Genomic DNA, 24476 nt, shown 5'->3' with positions numbered 1-24476 from the left:
TTTAATAATATGGAGACCAGAACTGTGCAAAGTACTGCAAATATGGCCTAACCAAGGTTCTATGCAAGTTTAATGTAACTTCTCTGCTTTTCCACTCTATCCCTCTAGAAATGAATCCCATTGCTTGGTTTTGCTTTTTTTATGGCCTTATCAACCTGTGGCACTACCTTTTTAGTGATTTGTTTATCTGTACCCCCCAGATCCCTCTGTCCCTCTACCCCATTTAGACTCTTATCCAAGCTGTATGTGGCCCCCTTACTCTTCCTACCAAAATGTAATATCTCACTTTATCTATATTGAAATTCATTTGCCAATTACACGCCCATTCTGCAAGTTTATTAATGTCTTCCTGTATTTTGTCGCAGTCCTCCTTGGTATTGACTCTACCCCTCAATTTAGTGTCGTCCGCAAATTTTGAAATTGTACTTCCGATTCCCGAGTCCAAATCGTTTGTAAATGGTGAACGACAGTGGTCCCAGCTGTGGTCCTTGTGGAACACCACTTCCCACGTTTTGCCAGTTTGAGTAACTACCTTTTTAAAACCCCACTTTCTGTTTTGTAGCCGGCTTGCTATCCATTCTTCTACTTGTCCCTTGACTCCATATCCATATGCTCTGACCTTAGTCATGAGTCTGCTATGCGGTTATCGAAGGCCTTTTGAAAATCCAAATATATTGCGTCTATTGCATTACCCTTGTCTATCCTTTGTTACTTTATCAAAGAATTCAATAACGCTGGTCAAGCATGACCTCTTTTGAAATCTGTGCTGACTACTGTTTATTATATTTTTGGTTCCTAGATGTTTTCGTACATCTTGAGTAGGGATTCCATTGGATTTTCTACCACTGATGTTCAGCTAACTGGTCTATAGTTCCCTGGATTGATTCTATCTCCCCTTTTTTAAATATCCTCTGGCACTATTCCGTTTTTTATATATCCACCCTAACTTTTTAATATGATTGATTTAAACAATAACTAGCTTTGTATCTTAAATAAAGATTTTATCATGTTAAGTTTTTTTTTGATGTAAAACCTACTTCCATAAAAGGAGATGCTCACTGTCAAACTTATATTTAACAAAAATCTTACTTTTTTATTGGAATGTAATTTATTTATTTTTTTTAGCTTTCAGTTTACAATGAACCTTACACAAACTTTAAGTACGTAACTGAACAGCCTGGTCGGCTTCTCGAGGGGATTTCTGTTGTGAGACAAACAGTTCAACCTTATGCTGCTCAATGCAAGGTAGTGTATAATCCTTTTGTGTTTACTTGTGCTGTGTACTGTAGAATTATTTGAGACATAAAATATTTTTGCAAGTATTGTTGCAACAAGATTCAGTATTACAATGCTGATCATTTGAAATTGGCAAAGTCAGGATAGAATCCCTTAAACATAAGAGTTTCACTTTTATTCAAATTAATATCCCTTTTTTTTGTTGGAAAAACTGTAAAAATTATTTCAGTAAAATAATTTAAAAATCTGTGACACACACAGTTTATTATCTAATGCCAGCCTTTGATGACTATTCTCGAGCTTTTAGTTCATACCGATTCCTCACAACAGCACTGGTGCTGTTTTGAGCCAAATGAATGACCTTGGTGGCTGGGTGGGGGGGAAGCTTCCAGTCATTTCATCTAAGTAGTAAGCTACTGCCATGAGACGGTTTATGCTGCCGTTAAAAACAAATGTTTAAGTGTTTGGGCGCTGCAGAAGCTGTATCCCTACTTCAAGGGGTATATTCCACAATCCATTAGTGTAGTTACATGGCTCTACAAGGACACAGTATAGTTATACAACTTTGTTGCATTTCCTGCAATGGAAACGTCAATGCACTGTACTATGAATGAATACAGTTTTGATCCTCACAAACACAACATCAATGGCACTTGAGTGTCCGATCTGAAAGGAAGGAGTGATGTGATTTAAAAATAAGGTGTGTTTGCCTAATTTTGGCTTATTGCTTCTAGATTTACTTCCAGTCACAGAACTTAGAGTTTTTTTTAAAAAAACAACTGCAGTTCTGTTTCCTGCATTAAGTTTATTTCATACAGTATTGCAAGTTTTATTGATTCAAGGCTGCAGAGAGGAATAATTCAAACTTAAACAATGCCATGTGATTGGCTTAGTTTGTATATGACTGATGGTTCCTTTCATAAGTTTGAGTGTTGGTAAATGCAAGATTCTTAAGTATTTAATAATTTTCTGGGATATATCTAAAAAGGTGATTTTCATTTGAATTTTTAAAAACTCTAAGAAACCTGACAGTTTGAAATTCATGAGGGGGAGAAAAGTAGTTTAAAATTTTCCAGAAATAATTTACATAAATATATCCTCCCACAGTGGTTTTAAAAAAAAATGCAGAAGTCCCATTTTAAAAAAAAAAAAATTTTAACAAAGGGCTAACTTGTTCTTTTTTGAGTTGTGATCTTTTGTCTACTCAAGGAGTTAAATAGTAGACTTTCCACTATATATAGCTTACTATTAAATTATTCAATTGTCCATTAAATTTGCTTCATCGTTTAAACTTAATGTGATCCTCTACTGCTCTCGAAGACGGGAATCAGACTTATGGAGGCATATGGTAGACCTATGATATATCATAGAATCATAGGTTACAGCGGGGAAGGAGGCCATTCAGCCCATCGAGTCTGTCCCGGCTCTATATGTAAGAGCAATCCAGCTAGTCCCACTCCCCCACCCTATCCTCGTAGGCCTGCAAATTCTTTCCCTCCGAACTATAATCTTTCAAAGTTCTCCAGATTCAGGAGCTGTCCCTCTGGATTGGAAAATTGCACACGTCACTCCGCTTTTTAAGAAAGGAGAGAAAGGGAAACCGGGGAATTATAGACCAGTTAGCCTAACATCTGTTGTGGGGAAAATGCTGGAGTCTATAATTAAGGATAGGGTGACTGAACACCTCGAGAATTTTCAGTTAATCAGAGAGAGCCAGCGTGGATTTGTGAAAGGTAGGTCGTGCCTGACAAACCTGATTGAATTTTTTTGAAGAGGTGACTAAAGTAGTGGACGGGAATGTCAATGGATGTTATTTATATGGACTTCCAGAAGGCATTTGATAATCAATTGCCGATGACGGAAGAGAGTTCCAAACTTCTACCACCCTTTGTGTGAAGAAATGTTTTCTAAACCTCTCCTCGTAACTTAACCCTTGAAGTCCAGGTATCATTCTAGTAAACCTACGCTGCACTCCCTCCAAGGCCAGTACGCCCTTCCGAAGGTGCGGTGCCCAGAACTGCTCACAGTACTCCAGGCCTGCCACCCTAAAGATGGTTTCTGATAGTAGCAATAAATACTCTCTAATGAACATACATTTGCTCCAGTGAACATTAATTAACAAAGATTCTTCCATTTTCACTTCTTTTTGTTGCTTTCTCTGACATTTTCTTTCATGATTTTTCATTCTCTCTATCCCACTTTTTGTAGTATTTAAAATTTCTGTCAGCTCCGATGTCTGTTTTTTACATCTCCCCATTTCTGTTAAACAGTGAGTTAGTGGTTTCCCCCTTCTAATGTATCAGAAACAACGCAGGCATCTACCGACCCTAGTAGAATCAGTGTCTTCCTGGCTCCCATGTTGTCCTCAAGGAGTGGATGAATGCTGAGAATTTTCCTTAACACGCCTACTCCATAATTTGCACATTGAATTGGGTCACTGTGCGTGAAATGGGGCAGCAACCTTTTTTTTCCTTTTTAATAAAGCCCCAGCAATCCATTACTGGAGTGTTTTTCTCCCCATTCAACCCCCCCCCCCTCACAAAAGCTGCTTGCATTTAATTTTGATGAATGTAAAGAGCAAAAGACAGTAAATTTTAAAGCCACAGAGGAGCAGATTCGTTTAAAACATAGTATATACCACTGTAAGACTAGTGAAATGCAGTACGTTCCAAATGTCATCAGCTCAATAGCTGAAACGGCTGATTGTTGAACTTTAGAAACACTTTAATGCTTTACGCAGTATACAGGCTGGGGCAAAAGTTTTATATTCCAGAGCATGGGTGACAGGAAGATTAAGGAAAGGGCTGGTAGATGGTGACAGGAGAGGAATGGACCATGAGCCTGTAGAGCAATAAGCATAGGAAGAGATTGGTAGGAAACTTGATGATCAGGGTATAAACAGATAGTCTAGAATGGTATGTTGCCTCCCTGGTGTCACAGTGGAAGGAAAGGGCCACATAGACACGAGGGTCAGCCAAGCAGCCAGTGGTCATGGTCTATGTGAGAACTAACAATGGCTCAGAAATTGCTTTTAAAATAGTGGTGAGCCTAACAGTGCTCACTGTTACTAAGGGCAAAATGGAGGAGCAAGTTCTGGCAACCACACGTGCACAGTTAAACGTGGAAATCCGGAACTTGCTCTTCCTGCTTCGCCGACGATGTGACAGCTTTGCTTTAAAGGGATATCGCCGGCTGCAATCAATGGAATCAACAGACCAGCACCAACTTGCTCTTCTGATAGCTGGAAACGAACTAATCTTGCCACAAAATAGGTATGCTCAGTTTTTTAGGTCTAAGTCTTAATGACTGCCAAACAACCTCTGGCACTAAAAATTAACTTAAAAATGTGGAGTCTCATTACTCCTGATTTTAATAGTTTTTGGACATTTTAATGAATTAAAAAAATTAAACTTTTTTTTACTTTTCCCTTCTGTTTTTATTTCACTTTTTAATTTTATCCTCTTTATTTCACTTTCTGTCATTTTCATAATATCTTATTGGGCATATCTGTGTTTTTAGTTTGCACTGTTTGTCTATGAGCTGCACTTCCTGGTTCTCACAGCATGGCTTGCTTCATGTTGATTGGTTGAGGGGCCTTAGAGATCCTTTTACCACTCACACAGCCTGGGAAGGAACGCTGATGTTTTTTGAAGTCTGAGTTCAAGGAAGTTGCTGCTAAAAGAACGCGGTAACTTAGTGCATGAATTTAAATCTAATGAGCGGTGACCACTACTGGTTCGCACCTCTGAGCAATTTCCAATATTCTTACAACCGAGGAAGGGGTTAAAAATCTTTATAATTTAAGGAATAGTTCCTTTCACTGTTTTTCCCAAAATGCGCTACTACAGCCCTAACTATAATCTTCCAACGTTCTCTCGATTCAGGAACCACTCCTTTATGATTGGAAAATTGCACATTTCACTCTGCTGTTTAAGAAAGGTGAGAGGGAAACCAGGGAATTATAGACTAGTTAGCCTAACATCTGTTGTTGGGAAATTACTAGCGTCTATAATTAAGGATAGTGACTAAACACCTTGAAAATTTTCAGTTGATCAGAGAGAGCCAGCATGGGTTTGTAAAGGGTAGGTCATGCCTGACAAACCTGATGGAATTTTTTGAAGAGGTGACTAAAGTAGTGGACTGGGGAATGTCTATGGATGTTGTTTATATGGACTTCCAGAGGGCATTCGATAAAGCCCCTCGTAAGAGACTGTCAGCCGAAGTTGAAGCTCATGGAATTGAGGGCAAATTATTGACCTGGTTAGGAAGTTGGCTGAGTGGCAGGAGATAGAGAGTAGGGATAATGGGCAGGTACTCAAATTGGCAGGATGTGACTAGTGGTGTCCCACAGGGATCTATTCACTCTATTTATTAACGACTTAGATGATGGGCTAGAGAACCACATATCCAAGTTTACTGATGACTCCAAGATAGGCAGCATTGTAAGCAATGTAGATGGAAGCATAAAATTAGATTAATAGATTTAAGTGACTGGGCAAAACTGGCAAATGGATTTCAATTTAGGCAAGTGTGAGGTCATCCACTTTGGACTAAAAGGGATAGATCAGAGTACTTTCTAAATGGTGAAAAGCTCGAAACAGTGAAGATCCAAAGAGACTTAGGGGTCCATGTACATAGATCATTAAAATGTCATGGACAGGTACAGCAAATAATCAAAAAGGCTAATGGAATGCTGGCCTTTATATCTAGAGGCCTAGAATACAAGTGGGTAGAAGTTATTCTACAGCTATACAAAGCCCTGGTTTGACCACACCTGGAGTATTGTGTTCAGTTCTAGGCACCACACCTGATATATTGGCTTAGGAGGGAGTGCAGCGTAGATTTACTAGAATGATACCTGGATTCCAAGGGTTTAATTACGAGTCGAGATTACACAAACTAGGGTTGTATTCCCTGGAATTTAGAAGATTTATGGAGTGATTTGATTGAAGTTTTCAAGATATTATGGGGAACTGAGGGTAGATAGTTTCTCTCTCTGCTGGTTGGGGAGTCTAGGACTAGGGGACAGAGCCTAAAAAGTTGAGCCAGGACCTTCTGGAGTGAAGTTAGGAAACTCTTCTACGTGCATAGGATAGTAGAAGTTTGGAACCCTCTTCCGCAAATGGCGGTTGATGCTAGCTCAATTGTTAATTTTAAATCAGATTGATAGATTTTTGTTAGCCCGATATCCCTTAATATCTTTGGTTAATGTGGATATATGAAGTTGGGTCACAGATCAGCCAGGATCTCATTGAATGGCGGAACAGGGTTGAGGGGCTAAATGGCCTCCTACGTATTTCTCTACATTATCAGCAGAAGAACAAAGGGGGATGTTTGAATAAAGGACTGTCTGATGGATCTTCTCTCCATGCCAGTTTCCCAGCACTGAGCTGATAAACCAGCACTATTTTCAAATACATGCTGATTACACTTTACAAATATATCATCTTAGCTTCTGAAGTGCTTTTAGAAATGAAATGCATGTTTCCCAGCTCAATGCTGGAAACCAGGATTGGCGATGAAATCCAGCGTAGGGAATGTGTGTGTTCACATGTGAAGGGTGTAACTGTTCTTCACTATTTGCACTCTTAACATCATCTGATTTTATTCTTGCTGTCTATGTTGAAGTCTTTATTGATTCTGTTTAAAATTTTACCCCAGGATTTATACAAGTAGTGAGTATTAACTGTAGATTATGTTATGAGTGTTTTTATTTCACCAATTTTGTGATGGACAACAGTACCAAATTAAAACACACTACCCTATAAAACATACCTAAAGTATTTTTTTATTAAAATAAGATCTTGAGAGAAATGACCTTTTATAAGGTTAATAAGGAGATGGTAGAAAGCAATCTGCAGGAAAATAAATTTACATGAACAATTTTAAGGTGTGCTCTCAGAAAAGTTTGAGAAATTCTGTTGGTGAAACTAAACTCAGTAGATGCATGTTCCTCATGAAAAATGTCAGTTTACAACCTGCTGCTGTTTGTGATAGTTTTTATTTCCATGAATGCCTGTCTTGTGTATTGGCTTCATTGCTCTCGCTGCAGTCTGCCCACTCGTTCTCAGAACGCTGTAGTGTTTGAAGATGATGTAGGAGTGCTGCACACTGAGTCCCTGCTTCCCCAGCACAAACACTGAGTTGCCTGCTGAATTAAAACATAACCTTTTGTTAATGGACAGCTCAGTTATCCTTTTTGTCATGTACACAGGACAGCTATTGAAATAACAGTGATCATATAAATTTGGTTTTGCAGAAGGAACGTAAACTTCAAAATTACTGTTGGTACTATTAACAGATTTCGAGGATTTCATTTCGTTCACCTGAGGAAGGAGGAAGCCTCCGAAAGCTTGTGAATTTAAAATAAAATTGCTGGACTATAACTTGGTGTTGTAAAATTGTTTACAATTGTCAACCCCAGTCCATCACCGGCATCTCCACATCATCACTATTAACAGACAAACACTTAACATGTTGGTGTTGCATTCTGTTATTTTAGCTGAGGCATTTACCAGTTTAAAGTAAACAGATTACCACCTGCTTTAAAGTAGCAGATGGTGAATGTCATATGAACATGCTAAGCATTCATCTGTTAATATTGGTAACAATTTTTGACACATAGAAAAAACTTAAATTTTTATAGTGCCTGTCATGCCTCCGAAACATCCCAAAACACTGCACCAATGTAATAAAGGAATCGGACAGAAACTTGGGGTTGGCGGGTACAGTAGACAGCAAGGATTTTAAAGGAGAGGGAAGAAGGTTGGAACAGGGCAAGGTGCTTGAAGGAATAGAAAGTAGGGGAAAAGACCAAGGTGTGAGTTGACCAGTGCCATGCCACCACTGTGGGCAGAGTGGGTGGTGGAAAATGTATCCAAGCAGGGAGGCTTTGGTAAAGGCCAAGGTGTCACCACCTGTGAGCCAAGTTTCAGTCAAAGCCAAAACGACAATACAATTATCCACAACATGGTCAAAAAATGACTTGTCTTTGGGGATGTTGGTTAAGGAAAGGAGTCCCTACTGTTTTTTTGAGCAGTTCCATGGGATTGTTAACATTCATCTTAAACAGGTAGGTGAGGTCTTGTTTTAATGTCTCATCTGATAGAGCCTGGAGTGGGGTTTGAACCTACAACCTTCTGACTCTGAGGGGAATTTGTTACCAACTGAGGCAACACTTTCTTATTGGGTTTTGGCTCACCAATACAACCTTTGAACTTTCATACATATACAGTTCTTAAACCAGAAATATCATTACCAGATTGAATTTACCCGATCTGCTAATGACAATGTACCAGTTAATCTATTTTGAAGAAGAATTGAAAAAAATGTCAATCAACATGGTCTACTAAAATAAAGGAAAGTAAACATTTCTCTCTGAACTACCCTGTTCACACATTGTGGTTGTGCACAATCTTTCAATCAAAAATTAGAACTGTGATATGAATCTTTTGAATGATGCCATTGTTCTTAAGGAATTTTAAATCCAAGGCTTGTAACTATTCATGACAACAGTAATATGCAATGAATGAGTTGCTACAAGCTTTGAACCCAGTTGCTTTGAAAATAATAATTATTTTAATATTTTAACATTCAGGCCATAGCTGTAATATTTTGTGGACATAGTAACTTACTGTGTGAGCATTACAATGCAGTGAGTCATGTCCAGTTTCCTTTATTTACATAAATTCAGTCTCTGCTTTATATATTTTTTTCAGTTCTTATTAAAGATATTGATTTACAGAGAATTGTGGTAAGTGGGTTTGCCTAAGTGGAGAAAGATGTAACTATGTTTCTGTGCTAAGAGTTCATAAACTAATAAGTTATTCCTTGTGTTTCCATGAGCAGTAGGACAGTCATCTTTGTAATGTGAATTAAAAATAGTAGATCCTGCCTGCAGATTTTTCAATCCTCGATCACGCAAATGTACGAGTATGTTGCGATGGCAGGTCTTTGAATTTTTAAAATCATTTACAGTAAAACAAGAGCCTAGGTTTTCAATGGGAGTGCATGTTTAGTGGGTTGGGATTATCCAGCCCCCAGATCATCACGCTGGAGGTGCAGATTGGGGAGTCGTGCTAAACTTGGGCAGAAAAATTGCTGCCTGAAAATTTTGTGCCCTCCTCTTGGTCTGTGTACAGTCACATTCTGAGAACAATTGCACAGGCCCCTCTACTTTTCAAAAAAAAAAAGTTCTGAAATTCCCTCGGCCAAGCTTTGAAGACTTGGCACCAGCACCAGGACCTAACACAGTCCTTGCGTCCAATATTCAAACAAGGCAAATGGTGTGAGATACAACGGGGGGGCCATGTTTACCTCATTTAATATGTCTTGCAGGTGGCTGCCTACGTTGTGCCACCAAACCCATCTTCTGGGAAATGGGGGAAGCGAGGACACGGTACTGTACATTTGTACACAGGAAAGTCCCACAAACAGCAAATGAGATGAATGACCAGATAATCTTCTTGTGGCGTTGGGTGAGAGGGAGGAATATTGGCTTGGACACCAAGAATACTCCCCACTTTTCTCGGGTACTGTCATGGGATCTCTCATATCCACCTGAACCATGCAGTTTGGGCCTCCGTTTAATCTCTCATCTGACAATTGGCACCTTCGACGATAGAGCACTGAAGTGTCAATCTCAATTCTGTGCTTGTTATTTGTTGACTTGTTGAGTCTTGCTCTTAATACTAGCAACTTGGTTTTATTTGATTTGGGTGATCTGTGTGGTTAGGTTATGTTGTCTGGGCAGAGTGCTTAATTGAATTATGGAATATTTGGAGGGTGAGTCATGTTATGAGAATTCTGGAACTGGGCCAGCAAGAGTTGCCCTGTTGAACAAGAGACAAAATACAATCCTTTGTCTCTGCATATGCTGCACCTGGGAAAAAAAACAAAATGAATAAACTTATTTTATATAGCCCCTTTTACATCCTCATGCATGCTTCTCAGCCAGTGAAGTACTTTTGAAGTGTAATCACTGTTGTAATGTAGAGAAACACAGCAGCCAGTTGGCGCATGGCAAGGTCCCTCAGACAGTCACGTTAGATGACCAGATAATCTCTTTGGTGATGTTGGTTGAGAGATAAATGTTAGCCAGGGCACACAGAAAACTCCCCTGGTTGTCTTCGAATAGTAACATGGGATCTTTTATGACTACTTGAGAGAGCAGATGGGGCCTCGGTTTATTGTCTCATCTGAAAGACAACACCTCTGACAGTGCAGCACTCCCTCAGTACTGCATCAAAGTGCCAATCTAGATTATGGCATGAGTCTTTGTCATTTTGTGTTGCTTCATTTTAAAAACTTGTGTATCAGAGCCCGTTAATCTCTGCTTTTAAAGTTTTCCCCATTATTAATACATTTCTTCTCTTTATTCTTCCAAAATGTACCAACTCACCATAAATTTCACCTGGCATCTATCTGCCCAATCAACTAACCTGTCTATGTCCTCCTGATGTCATTTACAGTTCTCCTCACAGTTAACCATGCTCCCTATTTTTGTCATTTGCAGATTTTGACATTGCGCCCACTAAACCTGAGTCCAGATCACTTTATTTGTATATTGTTTGAAGAGCAATAGTCCCAACAATGACACCACTGCTTACATCACTCCAGTCCAAAAAACTTCCATTAAGCACTACTTGCTCTTTTCTGTCCTTTAACTAACTTCCTACCAATGTTGCTACATTCCCTTTAATAATGTGTGCCTTAATTTTATACACAACATCCACTGCATTTCCTTTCTCAGATCATCTGTTATTTCCTCAAAAAACTCTTAAATTTATCAGATTCCAACTTGCCTTTTATGACCTCCTAGAAACTTGCCCATTGTCACTGTTAGGTCTATGGTTACCTGGTTTATCCACTTCTCCCTTTTTGAACAAAAGTGTGGTATAAGCAATCCTCCAGGCCTCTGCCACAATTTCCATAATCCAGAGATATTTGAAACATTTACGGCCAGAGTCTCTGCCATTTCCTATCCAAATTTCTGCTGCATTTTGAGGTGAATGTCAAGGCCCAGTGCCTTTTCCAGTTTGAGTTCCACCACTTGCTAATCGGTAGCTATCCTATTTAATTGCTCCTTCTCTTCCTCGTATACCCACTCTTTCCTGCTACCACATTGTTCTGTGAAAATCAAGGCAAAAGTACTCATTTTAGTATTTCTGCCTTTTCTTCATCCTGCAAATGAAGGTTTTCTTTTTCATCTCTAATTAGCCCTACCCTTTAACTATTCTTTTACTTTTTATCTATTTATAAGGTCTCTAAGCTTCCCTATGTTACCTGCCTATCTATCTTTATTCCTACTCTTAGCATTTCTGTTCTCTTTTGTTTCCCCTCTATAGTTTATATACTCTGCTTAATTTCATTTTGTGTCAGCCCTAGATTTGTCATAAGTCTCATTTTAATTTCTCTGCTCATCCAAGGAACACCAACTTCCTCTGCACCTCCTTTACTCACTCCAAGCATTTTCATTTTTATTTCATATTTCTAGTATGTGCAGTTTTTATTTGTCTAATTTTTTTTAAAGTACAGTTAGTTATCCTTGACTTTCTTTGTTTTTCTAGGGTGCATATGATGCTATTAAAACTGGTGCAGAAAATACTATTGCATTTGGGAAAGGTAAGAGTGATTATGTTTGTTTTAATTTTTTTTTCTTCCAGAGCTTGAGGACACTTAAGCCAATTGGAGCAGGCCCACTGTTGTCCTGTCTGAGACTGGCTTACTCAACACTGATCAGCCTGGGACCTCCTGGTGCATATATCTCAGCTGCAGCTTATACAGTACTTGCAGAGTCACCTGCAGTGGGAGGGAGATGTTTTCCTTTAATAAATGCTCATCAGTGGATTCTGTCTGCATGTCAAATAAGCATTAGATCTTTGATTAATAAATGAGCTTACACTATGCCATCAGATGTTACACACCATGATTTAAATATAGGAAAGAAAAGTTATAAAACAACTTAATTTCTTAACAATGGCACTGCTTTTGAACTAAAAACTTTGACCATAAAAATTATAGACTGACCCAGAACCCTGTTGGGAAATGTATTGACTACAGCAATTTTTAACTTTTTTGAGTTGAAGCAGAACTCTTACAAAAAAAGTTTTTTTCCCGTGAAGAGCCAAGGTCCATCGTAGAGGACAATACGGTTGAAAGGAAGAGTGGAGAGAGAAATCAAGGTCATGTGACCTCAAGCTGGGGTCTCAAAAGCCTGACTCTTGTAGGGTGATGAGATGACTGATGGATGTAAGATATGCCACTGCTTTTTGGGGAAGGAATGAGTTTACCAGGAGACAGTTCAATAAGTCTTTCAACACTGAGGATGAAGAGAGGGTTAGAATGTGTAGAATTACATATTTTGAGCTTGGTAAGAACAAGGGTGGAAAGTACAGAGAAAGAATGATGTCCGTAGTAACAACAAAATGCTGAAAGACAAAAGGCTGCAGCATATGGGGAAAGAATATCTGCTACCAGATAAGTTTTTTTTTTTGTTGTGTTACGTCAAGCGTGGTGCTGGTAGATCTTCCCCGGATGTTGGAGGAATAGTCCAATCTTGGGCAGACTGGCTGTTTTAAAGAGTTGAGAATTGGATGGAAAAGAAGTACACGGCACAAAAAAAAGGAAATCAAGTTTCTTTGAGGTAGTTTTAGAACTGGAGGAGATGTGGGAAGTCCATCTTGAGATCAGCGGGGATAATGAGGTCAATATATGAAGATGGACTAAGTGCAGCCATCAAAAGTAAGAAGTGGTAACTGTTAAGACATATGAGCGACATGAAGAAACTGTGTCTTTTAAAAATTAAAAGAGCAAGATTTATGGGGAAGAGTTCCTCTGTTTATAAAGAATGTATTTCCATTTTCACTACCTAGTGTAGAGGAGATCTGTCTTTGTGATTCAACCATTGCATTGTGAGCAGGATAAAGGTTATGTGCAATCTGAAAGAAATCAATGAATGTGGAGTGGAATTATCAGCAAAAGAGTGCATAGATTTGTATTGAGTGGAAGAGATTATTGATATGAAGAAGAAACAATATGGGAAACAGAATGAAGCCCCGGGGAGCCCATGAGTTGATAAAAGTTAAGAGTCACAGGATGAAGCATCAACTTCAGCACATGTAAAAGAACTTGAACATAGCTTTGGTGGAAGACAATATATTGGTATTTTATTTAGAGGTGCATGGGCAAGACAGTGTCAGACTTCAAAGTCATTCATGTGATGGCAGATGAATCACCAAAGTGTTCATGAGCACAGTTCCAGAGGTGTATAACATAGGCAAGAAAATCACCAGTCATGTTCCTGCCATAAGCTAAGAGTCTGGCGATTATAGATTTAATCAGGACTTTCAAGGTGATATGCAATTTGAGAGTTAACAAATTCTGTGGCTTGAGATGGTACAGATTTAAGTAAATAGAGTGATTTGTAAGGTTAAGAAGGATTGTGTTTCTTAAGGATAGGATGAACCCAAGCAAATGTCTAAGAATCAAAAGTGGTCTGGGCAATCAAAAGTGAAATAATTCTTTCAGCTTTGAGTGTACTTCTTTGTGTATTAGGCTAGGGCAGCAATGGCAGAGCCTTGGGAGCAGATATTCTGCAGCTGGAGTGTTGCAGAGAAAACAAAAGTACTTTTTAAAAGATGTAATATTACCCTTAACAACAGAAGTAGGCACAAGTAAAGGTTGTTCAACCCATCAAGCTTGCTCAGACATCTGTGAATTGAACTTTGGGGAACTCCAGAAAATGAAACTAAGGAAGAGCAGTAGGAAGGGCCCCTTGAAGATAAATAGAAGAGGATATCATTGTGAAGTTGAAACTGATTCCTGTAACAGAAGAGCAGATTGGAAATAGACCAGGGGCAACTGCTAGTGGTGGGGGTTGAGTGTTTGCAATGCCAGTGCAAAATAGTTAGTACAAAGGACTAATGAAAACCCCCTAAGTGTGATATAAATAAGACAGAAAAATGAAAGTTTTTTGAAGTGATAGACAGAATTTACTTATAAATAATAGAATGTGTCATTTAACTTGATACTATGATAACTTGTATTTTTGCTGCCCCATCATTAATCACTCACTGAAGCACCCATGTTTTGCTCCAAATTCAATTTGCAAAATGTATTATTATTTACAAGTAAATGGCGTTTTTTGTCCCATTGAAAGTACAATGTCGCTTCCCATCCCATTGTGATAGTGGAATGCAATTTGGCAGGATTAATCTTGTAGGACCACTGTACATGTGAGATTCGTTCCAAACTTGACTTTCTAAACCGAGCAGAAGTAACATTAGCCTGGAGTTCTCGTACCATGATTGAGAAAGACACGATGAGGAAAATGTTCATTTTTTTTTCTATTTTTAAGGTGCCTATGTCTTTCTCAAGGATCCACCTGAAGGATTCTTCCCAAGAGTGGGTGTGATAACAGTATCCGGATTGGCTGGATTAATTCTGGCATCAAGAGGTGGGTAAAACAGACAATTGTTGTATTGGATAAACTCACTACTTGGATACAAATATATATTGATTCACATTACTTCTGATTAGTTAGCTGCATTTGCTGTCATTTTATAACCATTACTACAACTTTTTAAAAAAAAGCACTTCACGCAGTTTCTACGCTTCTGAATCATTTTTCATAGCTCCTTTTTAAACATAATTTTGAGGAATAAATTTGTACTATTGAACAGTCTTAACTTGGCTGGTTGATCCATTATAGTGTTGCTCTGGGATCTGGAACGTGGCTGTAATGTATCGCTGCTAAGTTGAAGCAGTGTTTAATTTGACCTGTCCTGTTAAGACCACAAAAAGCATTCCTCATGGGGATATGTTCTGAATAGGCACATTCTGAAGTCCGTTTAAAGCTAATTGCAGTTACTAATGGAAGTTTCTGTAGTTCTGCAGCTGTTTTTAAATTTCTAGCTCCTCAAATTGGAAAGAGGCCAGATTCCAGGTTAATGAGATTAAAAAACCCAAAAGGAAATGGCTTTTTTTTAAAAAAGATTGTTCCCTTACTTATTTCTACTGTGATATTTGAACCAATTAGGTGCAAGTGAGATACTTTCAGGTTCAACAGAAAATTTAGCAAGACTTTTTTTATTGCATTACAGATTTGTAGATAATTTATATTGTTTTTACTATTGTGAACATTATTTCAAATTGTTCTTTTGTCCACCTCCAGTGAGCATAGGTTTTTAAATCAGACACTTGCAAAGGATACTTGCTGACTTTTATCCTACACTGTGTGCTGCCTTCAAAGACCCATCATATAATACCATCGCTAGGTTTGTCCTCTTCTCTCTTTATTGTGCCTGTCACGTTTTGGGATGTTTTTGGCAATTTTTCCACACACAGGATTTGGAAAAGGTACTTCTTCTAATATTTTTTTAAAGCACAGTGTATCTAGACAACTTTTAAAAGAAGAGCTGAGATGATATTTGGTTATGATGCTAATGCAGTAGCTTTGTTGTTGCTTCCTCATCGACTGTAAATACTAAGCAATTCATTAGCTTGATTCAGCAATCGAAAAAACATATCGCACCCATTACATTAGAGATTCTTTGATCTGTATTTCTGCTTATGAGCAGCAAGAGATAAAACAGAGACACACACACAAGCAGTCAGTTTTTTGTGTTTGAAATGGAATGCTTTGAGGCAACCAGGGAGCAAAAGGATGGAATGTAGGAGAGAGGATTTAAAAATGTATTTGAAATCCAGCAAAACAACCCACAGTTGTGGGGTAATATAGTGAGGTCAGTATTTTTGTATCATTATGTGAAGACCAGTTGTACTAGTTGAAATAAGTGAACCTGATCCTAACTGTTAATCTGTTGGCTCATTTGCTGTGAAAATAAGAGCATAATGATTTGTATCAAGTCTTGTCTCAACAAATGTTTGCCCATTTTGCTTCCAGAGAGATTAAAGAATCATTCATGTGAAAAACATGATTATCCAGTCTGGATTGCAATTGGATGCATTTAAGTCCCACATACTATTGTGAAAGTAGGTAGAGGGCAGTGTGAGTCCTCCCATAAGTAAGGTGCTCAGAATGCTTACGGGAGTATATGACACCATTTAATCCAAGTAAGCTTTTAAGACCGACCCAAATTTGTAACAGCGCCCATTGGCATGAGTCACTTTCATAGTGTTCCTATGTTTATGGCCTTCAGAATAAACATTATTTCTTGTAGTTCAGTTTGAGATTGCAAAGTTTCCAATTTGTGCCAGCCTCCGAATTGATCAAGAAGCATTAGGGAGGATAAGCATCAGATTTCATGCATTGGTCAAAATCTTTCTACAGAAGTAAGTTTGCATTAACACTTAGAAGCCTCACTAGGCAACCACATAAACAAATTCAACCACCAAAAAGCAATTTCAGTAGAACTTTCCAAGCCAATCAAGTAAGGTGAGAGTGACTGCCCTTGACATCAAGGCAGCATTTGACCGAGTGTGGCACCAAGGAGCCCTAGTAAAATTGAAGTCAGTGGGAATCAGGGAAAACTCTCCAATGGCTGGAGTCATACCTACCACAAAGGAAGATGGTAGTGGTTGTTGGAGGCCAATCATCTCAGCCCCAGGACATTGCTGCAGGAGTTCCTCAGGCCAGTGCCCTAGGCCCAACCATCTTCAGCTGCATCATCAATGACCTTCCCTCCATCATAAAGTCAGAAATGGGGATGTTCACTGACGATTGCACAGTGTTCAGTTCCATTCGCAAGCCCTCAGATAATGAAGCAGTCCGTGCCCGCATGCTGCAAGACAACATCCAGGCTTGGGCTGATAAGTGGCAAGTAACATTTGTGCCAGACAAGTGCCAGGCAATGACCATCTCCAACAAGAGAGCCTAACCACCTCCCCTTGACATTCAACAGCATTACCGTCGCTGAATCCCCCACCATCAACATCCTGGGGGTCACCATTGACCAGAAACTTAACTGGACCAGTTACATAAATACGTTGGTTACAAGAGCAGGTCAGAGGCTGGGTATTCTGCGGCAAGTGACTCCCCAAAGCCTTTCCACCATCTACAAGGCACAAGTCAGGAGTGTGATTGAATACTATCCACTTGCCTGGATGAGTGCAGCTCCAACAACACTCAAGAAGCTCGACACCATCCGGGACAAAGCAGCCTGTGATTGGCACCCCATCCACCACCCTAAACATTCGCTCCCTTCACCACCGGCGCATCGTAGCTGCAGTGTGTACCATCTACAGGATGCACTGCAGCAACTCGCCAAGGCTTCTTCGACAGCACCTCCCAAACCCGCGGCCTCTACCATCTAGAAGGACAAGGGCAGTAGGCACATGGGAACAACACCACCTGCACGTTCCCCTCCAAGTCACACACCATCCCGACTTGGAAATATATCGCCGTTCTTCATCGTCGCTGTGTCAAAATCCTGGAACTCCCTACCTAACAGCACTGTGGGAGAACCTTCACCACACGGACTGCAGCGGTTCAAGAAGGCAGCTCACCACCACCTTCTCATGGGCAATAAATGCTGGCCTCGCCAGCGTCACCCACATCCCATGAATTTTTTTTTTTAAATTGATGTTTGGGTAGCGGTTGGTAATTGTGGTGCCAACCCTTTTCTCCAGATGGTATCTCGCATTTGAAAAAAAGAGAGAACGTGCATTTATATAGCGCCTTTCACGACCTCAAATCCACCCAAAGCACTTTATAGCCAACAAAGTACTTTTGAAGCGTTGTTACTGATGTAGGGCAGTAGGCACATGGGAACAACACCACCTGCACATTCCCCTCCAAGTCACACGCTATCCCGAAGTTTGGAACTCTCTTCCGCAAACGGCAATTGATACTAGCTCAATTGCTAAATTTAAATCTGAGATAGATAGCTTTTTGGCAACCAAAGGTATTAAGGGATATGGGCCAAAGGCAGGTATATGGAGTTAGATCACAGATTAGCCATGATCTTATCAAATGGCGGAGCAGGCACGAGGGGCTGAATGGCCTACTCCTGTTCCTATGAAATGCGGCAGTCCCACAAATTTCATTGAGATAATGTCCAGATAATCTGTTTGTGATGTTGGCTGAGGGATAAATATTGGCCAGAACACTGGGGAGAACCCTCCTGCTCTTTGAATAGTGCCATGGGGTGTTTTGCATTCACCTGAGTGGGCAGACAGGGCCTCAGTTTAATGTCTCATTTGAAAGACTGCACCCTTAACAATGTAGCAGTCCCTCGGTACTGCGTCAGCCTAGATTATGTGCTTAAGTCTCTGAAGTGGGATTTGAACCTACAACTTTCTGACTGAGGCGAGATCTCTGGTAATACACTGATAATTGTTTGCTGACTGTGCCTAGTTCTGACTCTTTTGATAAGCACCAAATGAATGTATGTCGATGGTTCAAGGGTATGGGATGTATTGAATCAGCAAAAATTTGACTGGGCACCATATTTCAACATTACCTTGCGCTTCCAATTTGACTGCGAGAGAATTGGATCAGAGGCAGGGTCAGGAAAGGAAAGGAATCAGGAACCTGGTTGCTTCATAGGATAGATGTAAGGAATCTTACAACACCAGGTTATCGTCCAACTGTTAGACTATAACCTGGTGTTGTAAGATTCCTTACATTTGTCCACCCCAGTCCATCACTGGCATCTCCACATCATGGCTTCATAGGATGACTTTATGCAAGGTTAGGATAGCACTTAGCAAGGAATAAATTAACTGATCAGAGCTGTTCACACATTGGAAATCATTTTTTTTAAATGTTCTGATTTCGACTATGACTTCAAGGGAAGTAATTATCAAGAGATCAACCCAACACCATTAAAACATAGCACTTAGCAAAAAGACTGAATAGCAGCGACATTGTTAAAAGTCTGAGAGCAGGTAGCCCACTTGTTATAATGTGTGGCTCAAAAAGACTTCACAAAGTTAGTACTAAGAAAAAAACATCATGGAATTCATCAGAAAAGAAGATTGAGATCAGAATCAATGTGAAAATGCTGGAGAGGGGAACAAATAAAGTGAGTTAGTGTTTTTAACCAAACAGCTGACCGATAAGAATGACTGAGAACGATGAGAGAAGTTGGGAAGGATTTGACAAAGCTGTTGGGAAAAGTGGAATGGACTGAACAAGGGTATTTGAGGGACTGGGAAGGCTTGGATCAAAACAGCGATACCTAACTTTGACAATGAGTGAGGAAAACACAAGATTAGAGAATAGGAAAAGGAGAATTGGTGTTTGAAGTTATATCCCCCCACCCATCCCCAAATAAAAGCTATTCTTCGATGATACAACCATTTGTGCATACAGTATGGTCATTAATATTTTAAGTTGGTTTGGTTCAGTTCGCAACTTGGCTTAGCTGAGACTTGGCTTCAAAACTCTTGGAGGCAACATCCTGTGGTCTGTTATTTGCACTAACTGCTTTGAATTTGCATAGGTTCACGGTTTAAGAAGATGGTATATCCTTTGGGACTTACAACTGTAGGAATGGCTGTTTGTTACCCACATCAGGCTATTGCAGTAGCAACGGTAATATTTCCCACCTTTTTATGTCATGTTACATCTTTCCTCTGATATGTGAATGATTACAGTGGTGTGTAATGCCTGAAACAGTGACAACGTTTGGAAAAAGGAGCTTTACAAAATAGTTGGGCACACTTGACAAACATAATGAATATCGGCTATTGATGTAATGCTTCTGGAAAATTCATTGAGATCTGCATGGAATCCAGACTTTTTTTTTAAAAAGGAAGAATTTGTATTTATACAGTCCCTTTTACATTCTTGAGACACTTCACAGTGTATCACAGCAAATTAATTATATGGTCCCACAAGCAGCAAATGAGATAAATGACCAGTTAATATAATTTAGTGGCATTGGTTGAGGGATAAATATTGGCCAGAACACAAGGAGAACTCCCTGCTCTTCAAATAGTTCCATGGGATCTTTTGTGCCCACCTGAACAGGCAGCTCAGGGTCGAAAGAAATCAGTATGAAATGACAGGCTTTCTTACACTTCGAAAAGTGTCAAAGTTTTAAAAGAAACAGACACGTGCTAGATGGAAAACTTTTATTTATACTAGCTGATCTCCCATGGCATTGCTTACAGCAAGTTGGAAGGTTCACTGTTGGGGGTGTTATACCATGTGGTGAACAATATTATTTTGCTGCTAAGGTGGAGCTGTCTCCCATGAGATTACAAATTCCTATTCTTGTTCAGTAATGTTGGAAGAATTAGGAGTTATATCAATTGGGTAGTGCTGAAACTTTTTTTTTCTTGTTTGAAGATTCTTATAAACACAACGGTTTCTGTGTTTATGGTGCTTATACTGAAAGCTAGGTCAGGTGATGATCTACAAGCAAATTAAGTGGCTCAGGAAGCAAGGTTTTATCAGGAAAAACCTATTCTGCCTAGTCGACTGGAAACGTTTCTTAATTGCTAAATTTAAATTAGCACAGTTCATGAGACCCTTTTTGATAAACTTAAGAACAAGCTCTCCCCTTACCTAGTTTACAACAACAATTTGCTTTTATATAGCTCCTTTTTAACAAAGTTTAAAAAGTCTGGAGGCACTTCCCAGGAGTGTAAACAGACAAAATTTGACAGTTGTTGACAGTAAATGGTAATCCTTTATAAGGAGACACTTGCTGTGAAAACACCTTAAGAATGACCTCTGACCCAGACTCTTGACGTCAACAGGCTTTTAATCGGTTGAAAAGTGCTGGTGAGTTTCAGGCTGCACGTCAGAAGAATTAAATTGCATCTGTAACAGTGTGATGTCTGCATGCAATTCGATTTTAGCCTCCATGGTACTGCCTCTGTCTTTTTGTCATGAGTGTGCTTTAGTAGCTGGATAGAGGCCTTGCCTCTGCCGTTCCCATGTTATAAAGACTACTTGTTGGATAGAAAGGTCTCTCCCTATTGGAGACATAATTTCTCAGATGCCTCAACTGCTGCAGGATGTTTTGGCTAAGACTTCACAATTCTAACCTTCAGAGAAGGGACTCAGTGCTCAGCTCACAAAGACTAAAATTCAAAATTATAGTAAATGGGAGCTTTCCGGAAAGGTTTAATGAAAACAAATATTTTAATATTTCTATACATTATAAAATCATGCTTTTAAATGTAAACTTCCAAAACCTTTCAGATAATTGCTTGCTTTTAATTCATTATTGATTTTCTGTGTTACCCCTTCAGTTGTACACATTAATGTATGCCATCATTATATTAACAGTAAATCAAAATATTTTGCTGTTGGCTGTTAAACTGAGCTTCCAAGTCGTACTTTGCCTGCCAAAGAAATTTTCTTAAACCTCACTTTTAAAAAAAAAATTTGGTTCAGAGGTTCGATAATTAACATTTTAGTGGCTCAAAAAATTGAGCCCAACATCCTGACACACTGCTGATTTTATATATTCCTCTTTGTTAGGTTGCTTCACCATTCCTCAACTGCAAGAGCAGCAAAGCAATCTGCTCCCAAACCTCTGCCAATGCTGTTAGGAGGTGCACAAGAGTGACCACCGGTGACTCTCTCACCATTATGATTTTCTGTTCATCTCTCCACTGAAAAGCATACAGTTTCCATATAGTCCATTCTCCTGATGGCTTAATCAAACTTGGAATGTAGTCATGTGGATTACTGACTTAAACCTATGTCGAATCTCACACTGACTCACCATGCTGGTACACTAATCTGCTACACCACTATGGGCTCTCAGTGGAAGAGCCATGCATGTGCCAAGTCCATGCATATGCAAAAGTTAACCTTTCATCCTACAATGTTGAGAAGATGCACGTTACTTCAAATTGGCCTAGGCAAGAAGGCATGCATGTGTATGGTGAGCAGAGAATCAACTTTGGCTGTAATGCTGTCTGAAGTCAAGTAGTCTGCCAATACTTGCTCTCAAGGCTCACACTTTAAGAATGGCCACCTAGGTGAGGTATGGGAGGGCTGTTGATGCTAGTGGAACCATATTTCAGTAAGAGTTGGTGCCTTCAGGAAAGATAGTGGGAAGGGTGGGATTCTAGAGAAATAATCTCTAGTGCTGTATTCCCATACAGATATTTTGCATTGATTGGTTGGGACTGCAGTATTAGCTAATCAAAGATAACTTGTGTTTTGTATTTCATAAAGCAGCACTTGACTTTCCAAACAGTCACCAGAAAACAAATCGGCAGGTGGTGATGCATCATTAGTTGTGGTGCCTCCAGTAGCACGCACAAAACCACCACTTGATTGCTGGTATAAACACCGCAAAAATAGCCAGCAACTAAGTAAATCACTCAATTAGTCAACAGAATGAATGTGATAATAATGATGAGATGGGTAGACAAATAAAGAAGAAAAATCAATCCAATTGAGCAAAAAGTTAACTAAAAACATCTGTTGTCAATGAAATATACAGAGGCCAGAAAGCAGCAGAGATGCTAAGAATTATTTCCCTTTCATTTTCAGTTTTGAGGTCTTGCTATTAAAATCCTGTTTGCCTGAGTTGATTTCTCTTCACAATTAGAAGGACTCTGTTAGTGCAACACTGTTGCTCACAGGCTTTGGTGTTTCAAACACTAAAGCTTTCTATTTGTTGGTTTGACTCCATGTTAGAAGCAAAAGGCTTCCCCTGATCTCTGGACCACATTCTGCCTCTGCCTAGCTCCAACAAACACCAGGTTGCAAACCTTATGATTTGATTCCACAAAAATGAGAAATTTCCTATATAAGGGTGTATTTATACTAAAACTATAGCAGTGATGCAAAGCGGTTTGTCTCCACACTGAAAATAATTTTGTATATATGTCAGGTCCCAACCAAATGCTGGAGAGAAGCAGTTTGAGCCTCCTGGAGGGTGAAGTCTTACTTTGCTTCACTCCGGAGACATTTTCAGCTCTTAACTTTCCACCTACATAGGACGTGTTTAGCATTGCTGTGAAGCCAAAACTGCTTCGTGCTGATGCTAGGCCTGTAGCATAGGCGCTAAGCCTATGTTCACCTAGAATGACAGCAATGTAAACATCATCTTTGAGTGCAACATTTTGTAATTGCCATTTGAACTGGGACTGTGGTTTGCTATCTTCCCAGACATTATTTGATGATTAAAAAATTCCAAATTAGTCTCCTTTTAGGTTTTTAGTGTCGATCCTATTAAAATGCTTAGTAGTGGCTGAATCAATTTACCAAGCATGTATCAGCAGAATAGTCTGTGTGCTAAGATACAACTTTGAGCAGTGAACTTGTTAATGTTATGTTTTCCTTTTTAGTTTTCTGGCCGGAAGATATACGCTGTCGGCCAGTGCAGCCTTGAGGCTGTTGGATCTCTCTGGAAAGGAAATCGTGAAAAGAAACAGGGAACTAAGAAGAAGGAAGGCCTGGAGGTATATTAGATTTCTGCTGTTAAAAAGTCATTGAACCAGAAATCTAACATAACAACATTAAAATTGGATGAAATGCATAAAATATTTAGATCATATAAATGTAATACACTGTTTCCAGGAATAACCGGTATATCTTGCAACTACTCAAGTATATATATATATTTTTTAAATTAAATTGTTTTGTGGTACATCCCATGACACTCTAACTGCTAAATTTGCTTTGACCCTCATTGTCCTGTCTAATTACAAATTTGGCATGGTGTCCTTTTCATTTCACACATAAATCCAAAGAATAAAATGGTCCTCAACTTCAACATTGATTGCTTCTGTTGCCTTGTGTAGTATTGAAAAGGGCATTGGATTAACTCCTGAGCCGAGCCTCTTTGTACCTGGCAGCGCTCTCTTCCTTTCCCAGATTTTCTCTTTTAGCCCCTGTTCTTCTGAAAGTGCTCACTGAGATCTGTAAGGACAAGCATCTCTCCGGTATCTTGTCCTTGTCACCGTTCTTCTTCTTTGGTGAGTCGAGCTAGGGTGTGTCAGCTGGTTATGTGGCTGTGGGGGCCTCACCACTGACCCAGTCCTGCCATACACACAGGCACCTTAACAGCAGGGGTCACTGAATAATATAACAGAAGCTGGCTGACGTTTTTCCTCCCTTCCCTCCACGTACCTCCAATCAGTGAATGCTGGGACCCATTGTAGACCCTCTCTCGTCAGTCTCGTGAGATCAGTTACCTCAACACAGGTCGGGAATTCTCTTCCAGTACTTGCCTGCTCTGAAACTAGCAAATGTATTTAGGAACCAGCTGATGAGTGTAAACATAGTCTTCATTTCCCTCTTCCGAGCCTCCCACAGCCGAATCTCACTTCCTGCACTGTGCATTTTCCAGATTGACCCT

The 24476-nt window shown here is 39.5% G+C and overlaps 1 protein-coding gene across 2 annotated transcripts in view; it reads left to right on the top strand.

Annotated features, from left to right (window-relative positions):
• LOC137332857 (MICOS complex subunit MIC27-like) overlaps positions 1-24476 on the top strand; it is a 61991-nt gene that overhangs the window by 25988 nt on the left and 11527 nt on the right. For both annotated transcript variants that reach the window (XM_067996818.1, XM_067996819.1), the window contains exons 3-7: positions 1126-1245; positions 11805-11859; positions 14594-14692; positions 19644-19735; positions 23464-23577. In XM_067996818.1, coding sequence (XP_067852919.1) covers positions 1126-1245; positions 11805-11859; positions 14594-14692; positions 19644-19735; positions 23464-23577 — 480 coding nt within the window. The remainder of the gene's footprint in view (positions 1-1125; positions 1246-11804; positions 11860-14593; positions 14693-19643; positions 19736-23463; positions 23578-24476) is intronic.

This window comes from Heptranchias perlo, chromosome 15 (genome assembly GCF_035084215.1).
Source record: "Heptranchias perlo isolate sHepPer1 chromosome 15, sHepPer1.hap1, whole genome shotgun sequence".
Taxonomy (NCBI): Eukaryota; Metazoa; Chordata; class Chondrichthyes; order Hexanchiformes; family Hexanchidae; genus Heptranchias; species Heptranchias perlo.
The sequence above is the reverse complement of the archived record's forward strand: the minus strand, read 5'-3'. Positions and strand labels throughout refer to the sequence as shown.